Source organism: Podarcis bocagei, assembly GCF_964188305.1.
Source record: "Podarcis bocagei genome assembly, chromosome: 7".
Classification (NCBI taxonomy): Eukaryota; Metazoa; Chordata; class Lepidosauria; order Squamata; family Lacertidae; genus Podarcis; species Podarcis bocagei.
Genome location: NC_138132.1, coordinates 61,066,555 through 61,087,126, shown reverse-complemented (window position 1 = coordinate 61,087,126; position 20,572 = coordinate 61,066,555). Strand labels below are relative to the sequence as shown.

Here is a 20,572-nt window from a genome sequence, read left to right as displayed (position 1 = left end):
GCCATCACTGCCTCCTGAAGAAGTTCTTTCATTTGTCTGTCCTGATTCTTACCTTCCTGGGCTCCGATACTCACACGCACATCACTCTCTCTCTCTTTCTGAGTGTATGCACGCACGCACACACGCACACACGCACACGCACACGCGCACGCGCGCGCGCGCGCACACACACACACACACACACACACAATCCCCACTAGCACAGTTAATAGCATTAGTGGCAATGGTGGCAATGGGAGCATTCCCCCTCTAACATTAATTATTGCTGCCACAGAAATCCTTGTGTTCATTCCGCAAATGGGCTTCTGCTCATCCTGGGTTTGCCCACCTTTAAGCATTCAAACTGCAGCGGGATCAGTCATCAAAATCTGCTCTTTTAATTCAGCTGGCTGATCCTCTTCCTAATGATTTCCCTGCAAGAAAGTTGGTTTCAATTACTCAAGAGCTATTTCCCCCTTCGCCACGATTTTAATTTCCTTAATGTTCCCCGTAATCATATTATGGCTTACAAAGGTAATGGTATTAGACAGGCTGGTTTTGTGTGTGAATGTAACGATATAATTAAGACCGTATGTCCTTAATAATTGAATCTTTTGGGAAGGCAGACGTCTCAAACGTTTCCAATGGGCCGGCAAGTAGTGCGAGGCCTCTGTGACTTCTCCACCTAGAGATGTTGACTTCTAGAAGGGACATATGGAGGGGGATTTTTTTAAAAAAACACACATTTGCTACTTCCTCACTTTTTTAAATGCTTTTGAATTATGGTGCTGGAGGAGACTCTTGAGAGTCCCATGGACTGCAAGAAGATCAAACCTATCCATTCTGAAGGAAATCAGCCCTGAGTGCTCACTGGAAGGACAGATCCTGAAGCTGAGGCTCCAATATTTTGGCCACCTCATGAGAAGAAAAGACTCCCTGGAAAAGACCCTGATGCTGGGAAAGATGGAGGGCACAAGGAGAAGGGGACAACAGAGGACGAGAAGGTTGGACAGTGTTCTCGAAGCTACAAACATGAGTTTGATCAAACTGTGGGAGGCAGTGGAAGACAGGAGTGCCTGGCGTGCTCTGGTCCATGGTGTCACGAAGAGTCGGACACGACTAAACAACAACACCACTTTCATTTATTATCTGTGAAATTTGTGTCACACTTTTTAAAGCATCTCTCAGCAGTCATAAAACATCGTTTGCTAAGGGTGCTGAGACCTCTATCCACACTGTGTGAGGGGCAGAGCGTTCCAAACTTTCTATGTTGGTGACACACTTTTTAGACATGCGACACGGTAATTCAGTTTTACTAGCAAACTGGAGGTTAAACAAACTCCTTTCCAGACCTGGGAGGAGCACAGGGAGCGTTCGCGTGACACACCTACACACCGCAGCCGACACACTATCATGTCATGACACACAGTTTGGAAATCTCTACTTTGGGGTGATAGCCATGACTGTTCAAGTGGTATGATATGGCTTTAAATGTATGGTGCGGAGAGGGTCATCTAGTCCAACCCCCTGCAATGCAGGAATCTCCACTGTCATATATGACAGATTGCCATCCAACCTTAACTCTGACTGAAGCACATTAGTCTGGCCAGATGTCTTATTAGAGGATAGGTTTGCAAGGGCCCCCTTCCTCAGTCACAGACCTTCCAACCTGCTGCTCACTCTGTGCCACTTCCAGAGTAAATATCTTTTCCCATCCTGTCCACTGCTCATTCTGTCGCATCTCAGAGTTAATCAACAATGCAGCCTGCGTCTCCATCTCTTCTGCCCTTCCTTCTTTTTCTCCTCTCCTTTCTATTCTTTTCCACCTATGAAAAAAAGGAAGTGAAATTGGTTTCCGTTTCTCTAATTTTCTGCTGAAGTGTCCATCAAAGCAGGGCTTTTCTTTCAAAGTTTCAAAAGATTGCCTCATGTCAGTTTCCTAAAAAATTGGATGAGGACATGATCCATAGGGAAGGGATGTGGGTGGGTCACTTCCTTTGAGATGCAGGCTGTGTGTATTTGCCTTCAAATCCTCCGCTCCCCCCCCTTTTTTTTTTTGCAGATAGATGTTTATTGATTTTCCAAAAAAAGGAAGAGGAAAAGACCACACACAACAAAGAAAAAGAAAAAACAACAACAACAAAACATAAAACAAATGAACAATATACACAATAAAGAAATTTTCACCTACAATTTTACATTGTCGTCTCTTTCTGGACTTCCTTCAGCTCATCCGTAAATCTTCCGTAATGATAATCAAAATTACACATTACCTAGTTTGTATTGTCATTATACATTTCTCCTCCTCCATTTTCATTAAACAATAACTCTTAGTCTTTCACAGTGCTTCTCTGAATCCCCTTAACGTTATTTGTCCTTTACTAATATGTTCCAGGTAATCTACACATTTTCCCCATTCCTTGATAAACTTTTGGTCTCTTAGGTGTCTAATCTTCCCCGTCAATCTGTCCAAATCCGCGTAGTCTAGTAACTTTAATCTCCACTCCTCTATTGTTGGCATTTCCTGTTTTTTCCACTTCTGGGCAAGAATTATCCTTGCTGCTGTAACTGCGTAATATACAAATTTATGGTCTTTCTTTTTTATTTCATTCCCTAATATCCCTAACAGGAAGATTTCGGGTTTTTTTATAAACGTATACTTTAACACCTTCTTTAACTCAATGTATATTTTTTCCCAAAATTCTCTCACTCTCCCACACTCCCACCACATGTGGTAAAAGGAGCCCTCCTTCTCTTCACATTTCCAGCATTTGCTACCTACTTTGTACATTTTTGATAGCTTCACAGGTGTTATGTACCACCTGTAAAACATCTTCATGACATTCTCTTTCACCGTTATACACGCCGTAAAATCCAGACCTTCTTTCCATAGATTCTCCCAATCCTCAAATTGTATGGTATGACCCACGTCTCTAGCCCATCGGATCATTACTGTTTTAACTTCCTCATCTCCTAAGTTCCAATCTAGCAACATCTTATACATTTTAGATATTATTTTCACATCATTGTTTATGATTTCCATCTGAAATTTTGAGTCTTTATCTGCATACCCTCTATCTTTGGTCTCTTTTCTAAACATTTCATTAACTTGGAAGTGATGTAACCAGTCATACACATACTCCTTAACTTGCTCATATGGCTTTAGTTTCCATTTCCCATCTTCTTTCGTTAACAATTGACCATATGTTGCCCAGTCACTCCTCATATTAATTTTCTTAACACTCATCACTTCAAGGGGTGAAAGCCAGTGCGGGACTTTAGGTTCTAGTATGTTTTTATACCTTTCCCATGTTTCAATAAGTGGACCTCTAAAGATATGGTTTTCAAATCCCTTATGTACTTTCCTTTTCCCGCACCATAGGTAGGCATGCCAGCCGAACCTATTGTCGAAGCCCTCTAGATCGAGTAGCTCCTTATTCACTAATTTAACCCAGTCTTTTATCCAACAAAGGCATGATGCCTCGTAATATAGTCTCAGATCTGGCAGAGCAAAGCCTCCCCTTTCCCTTCTATCTGTCAGCAATTTAAATTTTATCCGAGGTTTTTTGCCCTGCCAGATGAATCTTGAAAGCACTCTTTGCCATTCTTTAAACGTTCGGCTCCCCTTAATTATAGGGATAGTCTGGAATAGGAATAGTACCCTCGGTAGTACATTCATCTTGATGGTATTAATCCTTCCCCAAAAGGACAATCTCAGTCCTCCCCATACTTCCAGGTCCTTTCTTATTTCTCTCCACACCGACTCGTAATTATTTTTAAATAGATCTATATTTTTAGGCGTAAGCCAAATCCCAAGATATTTCACTTTCTTAACCACCTCTATCTGTGACTGGTGTTGGATTATTTCTATTACACTTTGATCCACATTCTTAACCATCATCTTCGTTTTCCTCTTATTTAATTTAAAGCCTGCCATTTCCCCGAATTGATCTATTTCCTTTAAGATTTCTTCTATTGTAATTATTGGGTCTTCAGTCATTATTACTAGGTCGTCTGCAAATGCTTTGGTCTTATAGGCATTTTGTCCAATTGTTACTCCTTTAATTTTTTCATTTTGCCTAATTGAATTCAGCTCCCTTTTCATATTGCTGTTCTTTGGCACTTAGAGCGCTCTGGCACAACTCTCTTGTTGATGAGTAAATCCCATGTCTCCGATTCCCGAATTTTGAACCCTTACCCATGTAAGAAATCCATTGGAAAGCCTTCTAAAATCTTTATCCCACTTGCGATCTGTCTTCGATTTGAATTGATATCATGTATAATGTTGTTGTTTTGAACTGTTTTTAAATATTTGCCATTGCTTTTTTAAAAATGCAAATATGCAAATTGTTCTTATATATGTAACTGCTATATGTGCACGTGTGTTATAAAATTGTAAATCACTTCAAGGATTCACCTTGTGGGAAGTGATTCAAAAGAAAAAATCATAGTTCATTTGAGTGTACATGTTGAATTTTTGAAAATTCAATAAAATATAATTATACAGTATCTTAAAAAAAGAAATGTCTTCCTGCACAGGCGACTTCATAGCAGTGCTAAAGACCTGTTGCTTTCTGTAGCTTTAAAAGCAAACCAGTTGACTACCAGGAAGGGATATACGTAGCAGAGAGGCAGAGCACACACAAAAAGTCCCAAGTCTTTAACAGTTTGTGATCAGTTTATTTGCGAGATCACCTTGCACCATATTTGCATACTTGACTGCTCCAATCTGCAGAACTGGAAGTGTTACATGTTGTTCCACAAAATACTTGTTCGGAATTTGAAAGAAATACCATCTTTCTGTGCATCTTTGGAACTCCCCACCTATTGACATCAGGCAGGCAGCTTCACTGTACTATTTTTGGTCTCTGCAAGTTGTGTAGAATGCTTCGATCTGTTTTTAGCTTATTGTTGATTTTAATTATTTTTTAAAGGTTTTAAACAATTGCTTTTAACATTGCATTTTTTTATTCTTTTTGTAAACTTTGTGGTTGGTTCTCCCCTCCTTAAAAAAAGTAAAGTCAAGCAAGTGGTATATAAACTTTATGAAATAAATAAAAACAAAACAAATATATACAGCTCCGGTGATATATAGCTCTTTTGGGCTGAAACACAGGCCTGAGCAGTTCTGAAAATGAACTAACAGCAGCGAAGATATTCCAGGGAAACATTGCAGAGTTGAATAATTTTGGCACAAACAGCTTCACTGGATCCAGCCCTCTTGCACTGCATCCTGGGTAATTTCATGTCTGGGGCTGAGGCTGTGCAGAGACAGCAGCCCCTTAGGACTCTGTCTGTCTACAGCTGTTCAGGAAATGCAATAAATAGCCAGCCGAGCTGCCAGTATAGCATCCTGGCATCAAAATGAAACAACTCAGGATTTGCAGTGTGCCTTTTCTCACTCCTCCAGAGATCTTAGGGTTGGTGTCACTGCTTTTATCCCACATCACCACACTGCAACACTCCCTTTTGTAGATTTTGTATGCTTTGATGAAATTCCCAACCGACTGGAGCTTGTGTGTTGTTTGCTAATACTTAGGAATGAGCTGCCTTTGCTTCTTTATTCTTGCCGCAATCCATGCTGTTATACTGACATTTTCATCAAAGCCTCTCTGATTTTCTCCAAACCGGTGGCTGATGATTCCACCCACCCAGAGACTGTATCTTTCTCATTTGGAAACAGATGACACAGGCTTACCTTTCCAGGATATACTGCTGCTGTTGTATTACATTACGTACTGCCTTTTTAAAAGGACATACCCCCCCCCCTGCAGGGATACGGGTGGCGCTGTGGTCTAAACCACTGAGCCTAGGGCTTGCCGATCGGAAGATCAGCAGTTCGAATCCCCATGACGGGGTGAGCTCCCGTTGCTCGGTCCCAGCTCCTGCCAACCTAGCAGTTCGAATGCACGTCAAAGTGCAAGTAGATAAATAGGTACCGCTCTGGCGGGAAGGTAAATGGAGTTTCTGTGTGCTGCTCTGGTTTTGCCAGAAGTGGCTTAGTCATGCTGGCCACATGACCTGGAAGCTGTCTGCAGACAAACTTCGGCTCCCTTGGCCAGTAAAGCGAGATGAGCGCCACAACCCAAAGTCCTGTGTGACTGGACTTAACTGTCAGGGGTCCCTTTACCTATACCTTTTACCCCTCCCTTGCACCCAAGCCCATTTCATCAAACCGTTACAGAGGATATTGTCCCTTATATTACTCAAGGTCAGCTTTAGAAAAAACCCCTGGGAAAATATTTGTTGGAATTTATCTGTGGGGAGAATTTTGCCACACTCAGGGCACGATCTGTTCTATACATTTTAAAATGTGTGACACAACTTTAACACAGGAACTGCTTCCCCCAAAGAATCCTGGGAACTGTAGTTTCTTAAGGGTGCTGAGAGTTTCTAGGAGACCCCAATCCCCCTTCGTGAACTACAATTTTCCAGATTGGTTTAACAAGCAATCCCTCCTCCCAGGGATCTCTGGGAACTGTAGCTCCCAGTGCTTTTAAACCCAAATAAGGTTAAAAGTGTGGTACTTGCTATAACAACTTCATGGTCTGTACCAGCACTTAAGAAAAAAAAGCACTGCCTGAACTCCCAACACACTTAACAAACTACAGTTCCCAGGATTCTTTGGGAGGGAAGCCATGACTATTTTAAAATGGTGTGATATTACTTTAAATGTAGGGTGCAAATGGGTACCTAGCCGGTTAATGTGCTTTTTGCTATTTGGTAAGGAAAACTATGTTATTTTGTGAGTTTCTTTCATTATACTGGCAGCCAGAAAATTTAAAGCTAAATTTACAGCTCAAGTCTGCATCTTCTTTCTTCTTTGTTATGGCTTACAGCTAAGGAAATAAAATTATTACCTACCTACTGTTGTATTATTTTGTTGTCTTTTTGAAAGCACACATTCCCATCCCCTGCTTTAACTCCAGGCTACCTTTTCTATTTTTAATTTTTTTTACAGCATCTCTTAGGCTGTGAGCAAAGACACCAGCAGCTTCCCAGCCTTTTTCCACCCTTCAGAAAACAGGTGAGGAAACATATTACCGTATTTTTCGCACTATAGGACGCACTTTTTCCCCTCCAAAAATGAAGGGGAAATGTGTGTGCGTCCTATGGTGCGAATGCAGGCTTTTGCTGAAGCCTGGAGAGCGAGAGGGGTCCGTGCGCACCGACCCCTCTCGCTCTCCAGGCTTCAGGAAGCTATCCCAAGTCTTGCAAGCCCGGCGGGATGTCCCGCGGGCTCGCAAGGCTTGCGGGCAGCAGCCTGCACCCAAAAGCTGGGGACAGCGGGGAGGCGCAGAGCCGCCACCCCGCTATTCCCCGACCTGATCTGGAGGCTGGCGGGGGGAGAAGCAAGCCTGCTTCTCCCCCCCACCAGCCCCACAACCTCCAGATCAGGTCGTGGAAAAGCGGGATGGCGGCGCTCCGCTATCCCGCTTTTCCCCGACCTGATCTGGAGGCTGGCGGGGGGAGAAGCAAGCCTGCTTCTCCCCCCCACCAGCCCCACAACCTCCAGATCAGGTCGGGGGAAAGCGGGATGGCGGCGCTCCGCTATCCCGCTTTTCCCTGACCTGATCGGGAGGCTGGGGGAGGGAGAAGCAAGCCTGCTTCTCCCCCCCACCAGCCCCACAACCTCCAGATCAGGTCGTGGAAAAGCGGGATGGCGGCGCTCCGCTATCCCGCTTTTCCCCGACCTGATCGGGAGGCTGGGGGAGGGAGAAGCAAGCCTGCTTCTCCCCCCCCACCATCCCCACAACCTCCCGGCTTCAGGAGAGCCCCACCGCCAGCCCCACAAGCTCGGGGGACAGCGGGAGAGGCGCAGCGCGCCATCCCGCTGTCTCCCGACATGGTTTGGAGGTTGGCGGAAGGCTTCCTCCTCCCCCAGCCCCGCAAGTTCCCAGAGCGATGCCAAAGCATGGCTCTGGGTCCCGTTCTGGGGGAGGGGGAAGCTCGGGCTTCCCCGCCCCAGCCCCGCGCCTGGGGGGGGGGATAAATTTTTTTTGCCTTTATTTCCCCCCCCCCAATCTAGGTGCGTCCTATGGACCGGTGCGTCCAATAGTCCGAAAAATACGGTATATCTCTCCCCCCCCCACTTCACTGCAGGTCTAACAGTAAGTTTGTGTGTGTCATCTGGCCTTATTTACATTACATCTGTTCCTTTACATTACATTTCTTTACATTTACACCTGTTACAGGTGCCACCAAAAACTCTTTCTGCATTTGCAAGAAATCCAGAGTTTAGTGTGGCAGCTCCCACACTTTGGAACTCCCTGCCTATTGACATCAGGCAGGTGGCTTCCCAGCACTCTTTTCAGCACCTGCTAAAAACATGTTTGGTTTGGTTTGTCTACCTAGACGTGTATGAGAATGTTGAAATGTAGGCTTTCGGTTTAGCTTTGCTTTTAATTACTCTTCCAACTTTTTAAATGGCTTGTTTTTTATTGATAATTTTGCTGTTTTATTCTTTCTGTAAACTGCTTTGAGCATCCCCTCCCCGTTAAAATGTATATAAATTTTATGAAATAATAAAAATAAAAAAGGCATTATATTTACACCTATCCTTTCCCCTAAGCCCTAAGGAGGTCAAGGTGGCAGAGATGGGTGAGAGGCAGGAACTGGCCCAAAGTCATCCAGTGAGCATCATTGCCAAGTCAGGATTTGAACCCTGGTCTCCCAGGTCCTAGTCCAACACTCCAGCCACTGCACCACACTGCCTGCCTTCTGCTCTAGATATTCAAGGCAGCTCTTATCAGCATCACAGCATAACAACAGTTCTTTCAGAACATACAGTTTGGGCATGTCTGCTTTGGAATTATACTCCAGAGATGTCGAGTCAACACGCCTCTCTGCTGGGCTTGCAGAAAGTGTTTTGACACACATTTAATTTCCACAGGCTTCTGGTAGGGCTAGTTCAAACGTTGGATCATATCTGCTTTTGACAATGAGACTATTTATAGATCTGACAATTCTTCCTTTTTCTTGTATGCATTTTTTTTTAAAAAAACACTTCCTTTTGAATATCTTCCCACACTACAGAGAAGCCTCTACAATACACTGATGCTTTTGAGCATGGCAGGAATAAAACATTCAAATAGATGCATTTATTTCTGGTAGCTCCTGTGATGTATGGGGAGGGCTGTTCAGTTAAGTTTGCAAAAAAACAAAAACAAAACAAAAACAAACGCTCAGGATAGAAGAAGAGTTTGGATTTGATATCTTGCTTTATCACTACCCGAAGGAGTCTCAAAGCGGCTAACATTCTCCTTTCCCTTCCTCCCCCACAACAAACACTCTGTGAGGTGAGTGGGGCTGAGAGACTTCACAGAAGTGTGACTAGCCCAAGGTCACCCAGCAGCTGCATGTGGAGGAGCGGAGACGTGAACCCGGTTCCCCAGATTACGAGACTACCACTCTTAACCACTACACCACACTGGCTGGCAAAGATATTTGACATCAGCTACTAATAGCAGCTTCAATGACTCACAGAGGGCTTCCTTGAGGAAATCAATGAATACGTCCAACCTCAGCGAGGTCGACTCGGTAATCAATGCGCTTGCTGACCTCGGTGTGGTGTTGTCCTTCAAGGCAAACACATAAGGTGGGTCTAATTGGTTTGGCAACCTTAGAACATGGGCTGGCAAGAGACATTCTATATGACACAAGGAAGGATGTGCTACCCACCTCCCCAACCAGCCTAGGAAACAATGCTAAGACTTAGGGCTCACCCAAACCTGCTGTTTACTACTGAATCAGTTTTTTCAGACTGTGGATTGAGGTTTGTTTTGATTCGGTGGCAAACAGCAGTTTTCCCCAAGGAAAGTGTTGGGGTGTGTGGGTGAGCCCTAAGGTAGATGGGGAAAGGAAACGTAAAAACGCTTCAAAATCGTGTAAGAAAATAAGAGTGTTCAGGTTAAAAGTGGGGAGCTGAGCGTCAGAGATCTAAGCTTTGGAAGGCCCCCATGAGTTGTAGTTGATGCAGCACAATTATCAGACTAATGCAGTTTCCTATGCTAACTGGTACAGATGATCCTAGCTCAACAGTCACTATAGCATTTCATTGGTACAGAACATTTGAACTGAGCTACCTGCAACAAAGGCTGAGCTTTTTAACGTCAGCACCCCACCAATTATTCTCAGAGCTGGCCTATATTCCCCTTGGAGGCTTCTAAAGGCAGTTCGCAGACAGAAGAGAAAGGGAAGGAAATAGCTAAAAATAGCCCTGGTGGGTTTTGATTTCTCCATTATGTACAAATAATGTCTCTTCTCTTTGTTCTATTGGATTTCTTGGCTTTTTCTGCCACAGCAGCAAAGGCGCACGCAGGCTTATCAAATTCTGCAAGATTATTACAAAAAAACCAACAACCCACCCCTGTGCGCAATTATTATAGCCTCATCTGCTATAAAGAAAAAAGAGGTGTAAGAGGCTAAGGCTGTGATCCTTTGCTCTTACCTGAGAGTTGGTCCTCTTAAGTGGGACTTATTTCTCAGTAAAAACTTATGGGCTTGTACTCTTTGAGATCTAGCAATGTTCTTTTCGGCTTTTGTACAAGTGTGATGTGCCAGAATATTTTAAGTGATTTTTAGTGCCCGGCACAGTACAGGTATTTGAACTCAAAGTGTGTTGCTTTAATCACAACCGAAGAAAGAAATTACCAGCTTCTAATAGTTTCAAAATGAGTGAAAACCGACAACAACTGGCTTTTTAATATCTGTTTGTGAAAGAGAAAAAAGAAAATGAAAGCTTTTTGCTTAAACCAGAACCTGTTGATACATCAGACATCATAAACATGTCAGGTGTGATATGGCCATATCAAAAAGGATAGTTTCTGACTGCTGTAATTTAGTCACAGCCTGTTTCCCCATCTAAACTGGTATGAGCTCCAAATTGTGTTACTGTCAATCTCCGGAATATGGACCTTGTGACTGAAGTTTCGGAGTCAGCTGTAGCCATGAGCGCTACATGATTCATGAACAAGGTGATTATTCAACATTTACAACACTGGGACTTTCAAAAATGGCAAATGCTTCAGCTGATGCACTGATGTCTGGTCTCTGTGGGTGTGATTAGGGAGAAGTGTGTTATATCTGCATGTTTTGTGCTGTATTATGGACAAAGCATTTGCAGAGGCTTGCTTAGAAAGTTACAGAGCAAAGTAATTAGTGTTGCTCACTTGGCCAAAACTCACTTCAGGCTGACTCCGAATGAGGCAAATAAAAACTTGGATCAGATGGTAGATTGCTATGAGGCACATTTAAGAGCAGATGACTTTCAGGAGGTTGGAAAGAGCCACTGGGCAAATAAGTATAAAGGAAAACTGTTCCTATTGAGACACTCTTGAGAGAAAACTTAAATAGCTCAACATACATTTGAGTTCTCTTAATAAAATTAATTCTGCAGCTCGGGATTGAGTTTCTGATGAATCTTTTTCCAAGGTAGAGCAATGGGGGGTGGAGAGTGTCCTGGAAACTAACCAAAGGGGATCCTTTCAAAATTTAAATAGCTTCGGCTATTGCATATTGAGATGATTATTTCTATGCATTGTGAAACTGAAGCACAATCCTGACACCAGTCATTGAGATGTCCAAAGAAACCGAGAACTCATACAAGCCAAGATAAGAGTTTTGCATTATGAGCACATAATACCAGGTAACCATGCGAATAAAAAGAATAACAAACAAGATAACGAATGTGGGGGAAGGTCTCCATCTCTTAATGACACGCATGTTGTCATTCTATTAGTGAACAGGGTAGACAGCCTTTCCCCTGGGAGCTAATCTGTTAGGGGCAGTGGTGGGAAGATTTGTGGATAAGGCTAGTACACACTATAGCTCTGCTATGCCTCCACTATTGGAGGAAGTATATATCTGAATGCTGATTGCTGGGACCACACATGGAGAGAGTGCTATCATGTTCATGTCTTGCTTTCGAGCATCCCACAGGCATTTGGCTGGCCACTGTGAGATGAGAATGCTAGACGGTTAGCCATTGGCTTGATCCAGCAGGTGTGTCCAAGGAGAAAATGGGGAGGGGCCATAGCTCAGCAGTAGACCATCTGCTTTGTGTGTAAAAGGTCCTGGCCTCCCCAGATAGGACTGGGAGAAAGCCCTGTAGGAAACCCCAGAGAGCTGCTGCCAGCCCGTGCAGACAGCACTGAGCTAGCTGACTCAATACAAGGCAGCTTACTATTCTGGATAACACTAGAGTGATAAATATTGCCCTCCTTCAGTTTTCACCATGGCTGCCTCAAATTCTAGGAAGATCTGCTCAGAAGTAAAATAAAGTAAAAGTTATTTCTGAGTAGTCCTACAGAAGACTGAGTACACTAGACCAATACATTTGGGAAAGCAAATGGAAGTAATTATTTTAGGACTTTAGGTGACACACAGAGTGTGTGTGGCAGAGGACTACCATCCCCCCCCCAAGACAGCTAGGTTAAAAACTTATTTTCTCCTACCAGAAAAAAACATCAAAGTATCACTTGTTTTTCTCAAATAAAGCAGCACTTTCCAATTATTCTGGAGCTGCATAGGAAGAAGGAAACGCACTTTTAAAGGCCAGGAAAAGAGGGAACAAACAGGAGGGAAGGAACTCTGATGGGATGGGAGAAGGAGGCAGCTTCAGGAGGCATCAGGCACCCCAGTTGCACACCTGTGCTATAGTGCTTAAAAATAATGCAGTTCGAGACAGCAACATTCTTTCTCTGAAATATCCAAACACCCCACATCCCTCTTATAGCTTAAAAGGACTCCTGAAAATGCACACATTTAAATGAAAACGTGGCCAATATTTTCAGGTCTTTGCTTTCTCTCCTCATGGTCCAGTCTTGTGGAATCATAAAGGCTTGTGGCAATGAAGCCGTTACGTTCTGCATCCTGGATTACTGACAACAGCTAAATGCTGGAAAAAGGAGAAGCTGGATTTCAAAATTTTCCTGATTTTAATACCTGAAGTAGATGGAAAACAGATTTAGCTGATGCAGCATTTGTGATCTCCCTTTGGTCCATACCTTCCCTTCTCCCCTCCCTCATCAGCTGGGTCTGAACAGTGATTGCATTAGGAAAATAATGGAGAAAAGGGAATTGTGACTATGTGGTTCATCCAACCAGACGAGATTAAAAAAAGAGAAGTAGTAATCCACTTTTGAATTGCTTGTCATACATTGGGATGATTCAGCATTTGCTTTCAGCGTTCCACAACATGACAAAACATTTCTGCATCTCTTGTACCAATAATGTGTGGGTACCAAGTGAAATATATTGCTCGAAGAGAACACAACACAGTTTCTCTTAAGATTGTTGGAGGTTCCTGGAGATTACATTTTATACCAACTGCTTCCACTCAGTTACCTAAGCTGCTCTCTTTTTGAACGTTTCCCTTTACTAACCATGCAAACTAAGTCAGCTAAGATGGATCTGCACTGTTCTAAATGGTCTTGTGGTTAGACTGAAAGCTTCAACTTGCTCACAGCAAGCAAGCAAACTTCCAGGGAACAGACAACTCTCCTTTCTATTAGGTGACTGAAATCCAGTTGTGTGTTGAGAGAACTACTGCAGAAACCAGGAAGACCTTTCACACAGGTAGGCCGAAATCACAGATTATAAGGTCAAAGTGATTAATAAAATAGGCTTGGCACTTGATAAATTCAGCTTGGCCAACCCTATGTCACTGAGGAAGTATTTTACTCCTTGTAATGCTTGTTTTTTCTGATTGCAACCCCCTCACAAGCTGCTAAATAGTCCAGGAGTTGGAAAAAGACAAGGGTTTTTTTTTGGGGGGGGGGTGCATCGGGAGAGGTAGGGCACACCTGCTTTTAAGAACAAGATTGTTGGGAGATTGTTTACAGATGACCATGTCATGTCTACTTTGGCTCAGTTGATTGCAAAAGTAGCACTATTTAAAAATCCCACTGTTTAAAAATCTTGTACCCAGCAAGATATCAGAGCCCGAAAGTTGAAGTCACTTTGGGATTATTTTGCACTAAAGAATATGACCAAAATAGTGTGTGCTTATTGCACTGAATGCTGAAGGTACTACCCTTGCTTGTGTGAAAAACCCTTGCTGTACATCTTTGTGCAATCGTTTCTGAATGATGCTATTTTTAGGACTGTATTATTCCACACAGTAACCGTGACCAAGTTTTTTCCTAGAAGAACAAAACTAATTATTTGGTCATTCTTGTTTTGGGGAAAACAGCAATAGCTGAATGCCCTAAACTAAAGACTTGAGTTGTTACGCTTTACCTGTACAAAATCCCAGTAGTCTTAAAACACAAGTACTTGAATTGCAAGTATCTTACAGTTACACAGCAGCCTGCAAGTCAGTACAACAAATAATTTGTAACTTTCCTTTATCATACATTTTTTTAAAATACAGGGTATTGCCCATTGGCTCAGAGTTGCAAGGTCACATTTAGTGAAAAACAGATATGTAAACAAAGAAAGCTTAAGAAACCTGTGGATTTATAAAAGGCTAGATGGTAAAGAAACCAGGTGTTCTTCACAAGTAGCAACACTGCAGTTCATAGCTGTTAACATGCACACTGATAATCAGTTTGCTGTACAGGTGCTTGAGTGGCAGACATAGGTCATACAGTGTCGAGTTATATCAAAGTCTAAGAAAAGTTGGAGAGTTCCATTTATAAACCATTTGATCATAAAAATATGGAAGCCATACCTGTAGAGTTAAGAATATATTACAAAAATGTGAAGTGATACTTCTTTCTTCAGCCTGACCTGCAAACAGACCTTGGCCTAAAGTCAAGGAGCACAACTTACAATATTCCATGACAGGACAAGGCAGGACAAAGACACTAGAGAAGTGGGATTTGTGGCTCCTAGTCCAGCCACATTCTTCAAAGAACCTTCTTTCTAATGGATAGAGAGAACACCTTGTGTCTAGAGCAGCAGTAACAAACTTGTGGCCCTCCAGATGTTGTTGGACTAGAATGCCTATCTTCCCTGACCATCAGCCGTGCTGGTTGGGGCTGATGGGAACTGAAGTCCAACATCATCTCAGGTTCATTTCTGAGAGGCAACAAGTAGAGAGGATAGATGTTTTGCATTACAATTTCTATAGATTAGCATATGGCATAGGAGCCAACTCCTAGGGGCTGAGGTCCCTTTGGCCCACCCAATAAAATATTTGGGGGGAGTCACCCCCCAAAAAGTTGATGGGCATTGCCATTCAAATGGTGTGTATGCACTATCATATGATCATGTGGGGTTGGGCTTACCTGCTTCCCCCCCAATATTTTATTCATGTTGGCATCTGGGCTTTGATGGCTTGGGCTGACTAGTAACCAGTGCTACTTGTGGGGAAAGAGCTCAATGAATGGTAACCAATCACAGGTTAACACTTTTTGCCTTTGAAGATGGTCAGGGAAGCCTGAGTATTGTGGCACTGGAGAACCTTCCAACAACAAGGGTACCAAGATTCCTGCAGAGGAAAGCCTCATAAAGGCATTTGAATCTAACTTGTAAGTAGGCATTCCACACAATTTGTAATGAATTTAAATAGTGTTCATGTAATACACACATCATAAAAAAGTTGGCCTAGGGCTTGGCTCAGCTCTGCCATACAGAGTAATCTCAATTCTTGCAACACAGGGGCGAAATGTATTTCTCAACAACCTGCATCACCAAAAGAAAGCAAAAGCTATTTATTCCACCAACGACATGTGCGGGAAGAACGCTCAGACTGCTTTAGGACACCAACATTGCTGCAAATCTTTTGAAAGACACGGGCCAATATTCTTTCACAGTTAAGTACCTGCAACAATAACGTTTGCACCATGTTAATATGGCAGAAATTGCCTTTCAGCAGTTTTCGAAATCCCTGATGTATTGCTGCAAGAAGATAATACAAGTCATGGTCTAAACGTTGTTAACACATTTTTCTGATAACCGTCAAACAAGTGTTGTGGTGATGTCTTACCTGTGCTTAGCACGAAGTGCTATCAGTGCATGATAGGATGTTAACACAACTAGAGATTTGGTGTGATGCTGAAATTACCAATGGATTTTGTCTGCCAAAGACAAAAAAAACTTGATTTTCCCGAAGGAACTGAGTTCCAAGATAAAATTAAAATGCTTTTAAAAGGCAAGAAACCCATTTCATTCATTTCCCCCACAGAACTTGGAGGTCTTGAATATTTGTGCTGGTATGATGTCCTTAAAATTTTGTCCCATTGTCACCAGAAGCAGCTGCCAGTATACCATTTATTTGCTGGCATAGAAAGCCTTAGGACTGGGCTTTAAGGAGTCAGTAATTAAAAAGGCAGCGATATAAAAATTAGACAAGATGAACCAGATGGAATGCAGTGTAACTCATTTGAGTCTTAATTGGCACTTAACACAATAACTCTAGCTACAATTTGACAAATATGATAACTGCTTTCGATGTTAAGCTATATGGTGTTGTACCCACTTATTTTTTATTATTACGGGAGTAATTAAGCTTTTGACTCGAAGACCAAGAACCTGCAGGAACGAGGCAAGGGAGAGAGTATACAGTAATTTATATCTTTGTGTTTGTGTGTGTGAAGCCTCATGCAAAACCTGTTATTCTGTTCTCCAAGCAGATGGGCAGTTCACAAGGAAAAAATTATTTATGAAGAGTTTTCTTTCAAGGGGAAAGAAAAACAACAACCCTAAAATAAATGAGCTAAAAAAAAAGGAAAAAAAGAATGAATACACATGTCTCCATCGAATTCCGTATGGTACATTTTTGTACATTCACATACATTATATTTATATAATATTTACACACACCCATTTCACCTTCAAAAGCAGATTAAAAGTCCATTGATAATGAGCCTTGAGCAGCGTCCTCTCGACCCCTCACGTAGATTTCGCAAGGGATCTCTTCCATCACCCTGTCCTCTATCACCTGCTCTGGACACTCGTGAGCCTGTTTGAAGGTATAGCTACTTTTTTTGAAAGTGCTATTGAAGGTCTTCATTGGCTGAGGTTGTGCAAAATCGTTGCGGAAAGGAAGTTCCATGGAACTGAGGTTGGTCCTGCTTTGCTTTACAGTTGCGGCTTGGGAGCCACAGTGGTGGTCATGGATGCACCTCGAAGCTGTTGAGGAGCGTCTCATTTTCTGGTAGTTCTCAAGTTCTTCAGACAGGTCGGCCAAGTCGGCGGAGATCTCTTTGTCTCTCAGCGAGAAGAGCTCGTAATGAGGTGGGTCAAAAACCTCCTGGAAACCAGTTTTGTTGAACGTGGTTTTGCAGGCCATCACCTTCTTGCGGGGCTGCTTGACCTGCACCAGGATCGAGATGATGAGAAGGACCAAGACGATGCCTGAAGTAATCCCAATTATTGTCCCATGAGTTTTGGTGATTTGCTCAAACAGCCCTGTTTTTTTCTTTTCTAAAAAAAAAAGAAAAGAAAAAGGGAAACAAGCAGCAACAAGCAACATTAAGACTGTCATATGCCAATATTAAGTCCGTCACCCAACAGAGAGGGAGAAAACCCTGCACTCTGCTTTTTTAAAAAATCCAGCTTTTGCTGCTGAGCTGTTTTACATGTTTTATCTGCTAGCTTTCCCCCTGTTTCCTCAAGCTTGAACCGGCCTGGAGCAGAGTAATCTTAACCCAGGGATTCTAAAACATAACAAGTTCTTTGTGCAGCTTCTACCAGCACCAACTTCTTCACTGTTTTATTTACATAGGAGCTGCTTATGTGGGAGACTATGGTCGAAAGCAGGGCAACTAACTATGAGGGCAACGCGACATAAGAATACATGCAGAGCCTTCTGGATCAGGCCATGGGCCCATATTGGCCAGTATCCTGTTCTTGCAGTGGACAAGCAGGTGTCTGTGGGAACCCAACAAGAACGGTTGGAGTATGTCAGTTTGCATTTCTTAGTGCAGAAAGTATTTGAGCTTCCCTATTATAATTAATTCAAGAGGGTTCTGGAAGCTTCTCTGTGTGAAAGAAACAAGCAGAAGGTTCATGATGTTTAGGTTATACCTTCAGAGAAGCTGAGTACAGCTGACTTAAACTGTTCTCTCTTTCTGTTCTCTCTTTCAGGCAAGGTCATGCTGACTATAAAAGTAGGGCTAGAAGCAGCCTAGGTTTCACTTTCTCTTTCTATCTCTTTTCTTTCTGGTGCGGTGTTCTGTATATAGTGTTAAGGTTTAGACTTATTGTAAGTTATTGTAAGTTTAAGTTAAGTCTGCTGCAACTGGATTTCTTAAGGACAGTGCCAATCCTGACTGTATTGGATTTGTGACCATTATGCTCATTTGCCTTCAGTAGCAGTAATACTCTGCTGGATGAAATATTAATTGCCTTTGGTCTTTTTTTTTTTTAATCTTGCAACGTGTTTAAGTTGTTACTCTGCTAACTATACATTGGAATCTACTCTGGATCAATATTGAGTAGGATTTCATGACCGAGTACAAAAGCACTCCCCCCCTCCCATGATTTCCTGGCATTCAGAAACATTGCTGCCTTTAATCCTGGAAACAGAAAATAGCCATCATGGCTAGTAGCCACAGACAGCCCTCTCCTCCTTTTATCTTTGTTTTGATGACTGGAGGGTTGGGGGAAGAGATGGGCTACAACCTGAAGCGCTAAAAGTTAACACCACGTGACAAAAACCATAAAGTGATGTGAGCACTTCATATGAAAGCACACAAGATGGCACTAGCGGATTGCAGTAATTTTATATATCTAGCTACTTAAAGAGAGAAAGGGGTTGAAAAGCAAGCTTTAGAAGAAAAGGTCATTCTTCTGTATGGCAAGAGGCATGAGCATGAATAAAATAAGATATTCAGAAGGGGTATAGTGACATTATTATCTCTTGGGTATTAAAAAGAAAAGTCCATTCACATCTACAGACAAAATATGAATAGTAATTTATTTCAGCCCAGAGGGTGGTGTTTGGCTCCAGCCACGCAACAAACACTAGAACAGATTTCTGAACTGAAAGGACACAGGCAACATATACAAAAGCATCATAATTGTTGCCTAGAGAATTGTTGGTAAAAAGGCCACCCTGACTAGGATTGATTCATGCTAGCAAGCTGGAGGTTCGTTAGGAAAAAAGATTGTTGTAAATGATCCAGAGCTGGTCTGCGACTGATTTATTTTTGTTAAGCTATAAAACAGGAAACCGAGTCACCGTGAGCAGAGAGATATAGTGTTGCACAGTAAGTGCATCTGTATGGTTTACTAACTCAAATGAAGGTGCTTCAAGGTGAAGGAACAAATCACAATTGATACCAAACTAGAAAATTCAGCTTAATACATAAATAATCCAGAACTGCACTTCAAGTTTAATGTGCACTTTGCCTTATAAAGTTTAGGTAGGCTGATCTCCATTAGGGAGAATAATTCTATTAAATTTCATTTTTTTTGCTTATACAGTGGTACCTTGGTTTAAGAACAGCTTAGTTTATGAACAACTTGGATTAAGAACGCTGCAAACCTGGAAGTAGGTGTTTGTGAACTTTGCCTTGGAAGCAGAACCTGTTTCACTTCCTGTTGAGTGTGTTCCACTTGTAAATTGAATCCCCCGCTGCTATGGGAAAGCATGCCTTGGTTTAAGAATGCTTTGGTTTAAGAACGGACTTGCGGAACAGACTAAGTTTGTAAACCAAGGTACCACCGTAGTATCTTGGTCTCAGAACCTGACCTTGACTCATTTGAGAGATGGGGGGGATCAGAAGGCACAAGCCAGGCAGCCCCAGTTGCCCCTCATAGCAACACACACTCACCTTTGCAGTGGTTTTCATCCCATGGGTATGCACAGTTTTGAATGCCGTTGCAGACTAAAGAATTATTGATGCACATGTTGCTATGGCAAAAGTATGTGCTGCCTGAGCAGGGGGCTAGGAAGGAAGGGGGAAAGAGTTATGAGTTACCCAAACTTAAGAGTGATAGATAGATAGTCACTTCCAGTGCTTTTCTTCTAGGAAAAAGGGTGCCTGTACTCTCCATGAACTTGTTACAGTAGGTGCCACACTTTTAACCAGTGCAAGGGGGGATAGTGCTGGTACTGCGTACCCTTAAGTAACCCCCCCCAAAAAAACCACAAACACAAAAACAAACAAACAAACAAAAACGCTGGGCACTTTATAATTGGACTTAGAATTTAAGGAAGAAAGAAGTCTTCTGCATGCTACAAAGTGGCACATTCATAATAATCCCACAGCTGTGACTACTAAAGTACAGCATCAATCATACACAAGCACACAGAGTATTTATTCAAAGCAGCATATCAGCGCTATTCTACCCTCTCACCCCGGCAATGATCTTTGGGTGGCGTTTATTTTGAGGATTATTTTGTTGTAAATACAAGTGTTCTAGCATTTTTCTTTACTGTGCTTTCCCCAGCCTAGTCAGTGGTTGAAAATGGCCCATGCTTTTAGTTATGAGTCATATTCTCTAAATTATAACACTTTTTGCCTTGTTGTTTATTGAGGCTTAAAGTGTAAAGCTGATTATTGAGGTCAACAACCAATTAGGTATCACATTAGTGCAATTTAAAGTTAATTACACTTCTTGCTATTTCCAGCTGTTCTTAACTATGAGACTTACGGTAGTTTAAGGAAGGCAGTGACTCCAAAGTTTCCAGGAGACT

The 20,572-nt window shown here is 42.4% G+C and overlaps 1 protein-coding gene across 2 annotated transcripts in view; it reads right to left on the bottom strand.

Annotated features, from left to right (window-relative positions):
- Positions 1 to 14,310: 14,310 nt before the first annotated feature.
- The window catches only part of NETO2 (neuropilin and tolloid like 2), a 37,930-nt gene continuing 31,668 nt past the window's right edge, over positions 14,311 to 20,572 (bottom strand). For both annotated transcript variants that reach the window (XM_081201210.1, XM_081201211.1), the window contains exons 8-9: positions 19,707 to 19,820; positions 14,311 to 17,352 (exon numbers count right to left, since the gene is read on the bottom strand). In XM_081201210.1, coding sequence (XP_081057336.1) covers positions 16,772 to 17,352; positions 19,707 to 19,820 — 695 coding nt within the window. In that variant the 3' untranslated portion in view covers positions 14,311 to 16,771. The remainder of the gene's footprint in view (positions 17,353 to 19,706; positions 19,821 to 20,572) is intronic.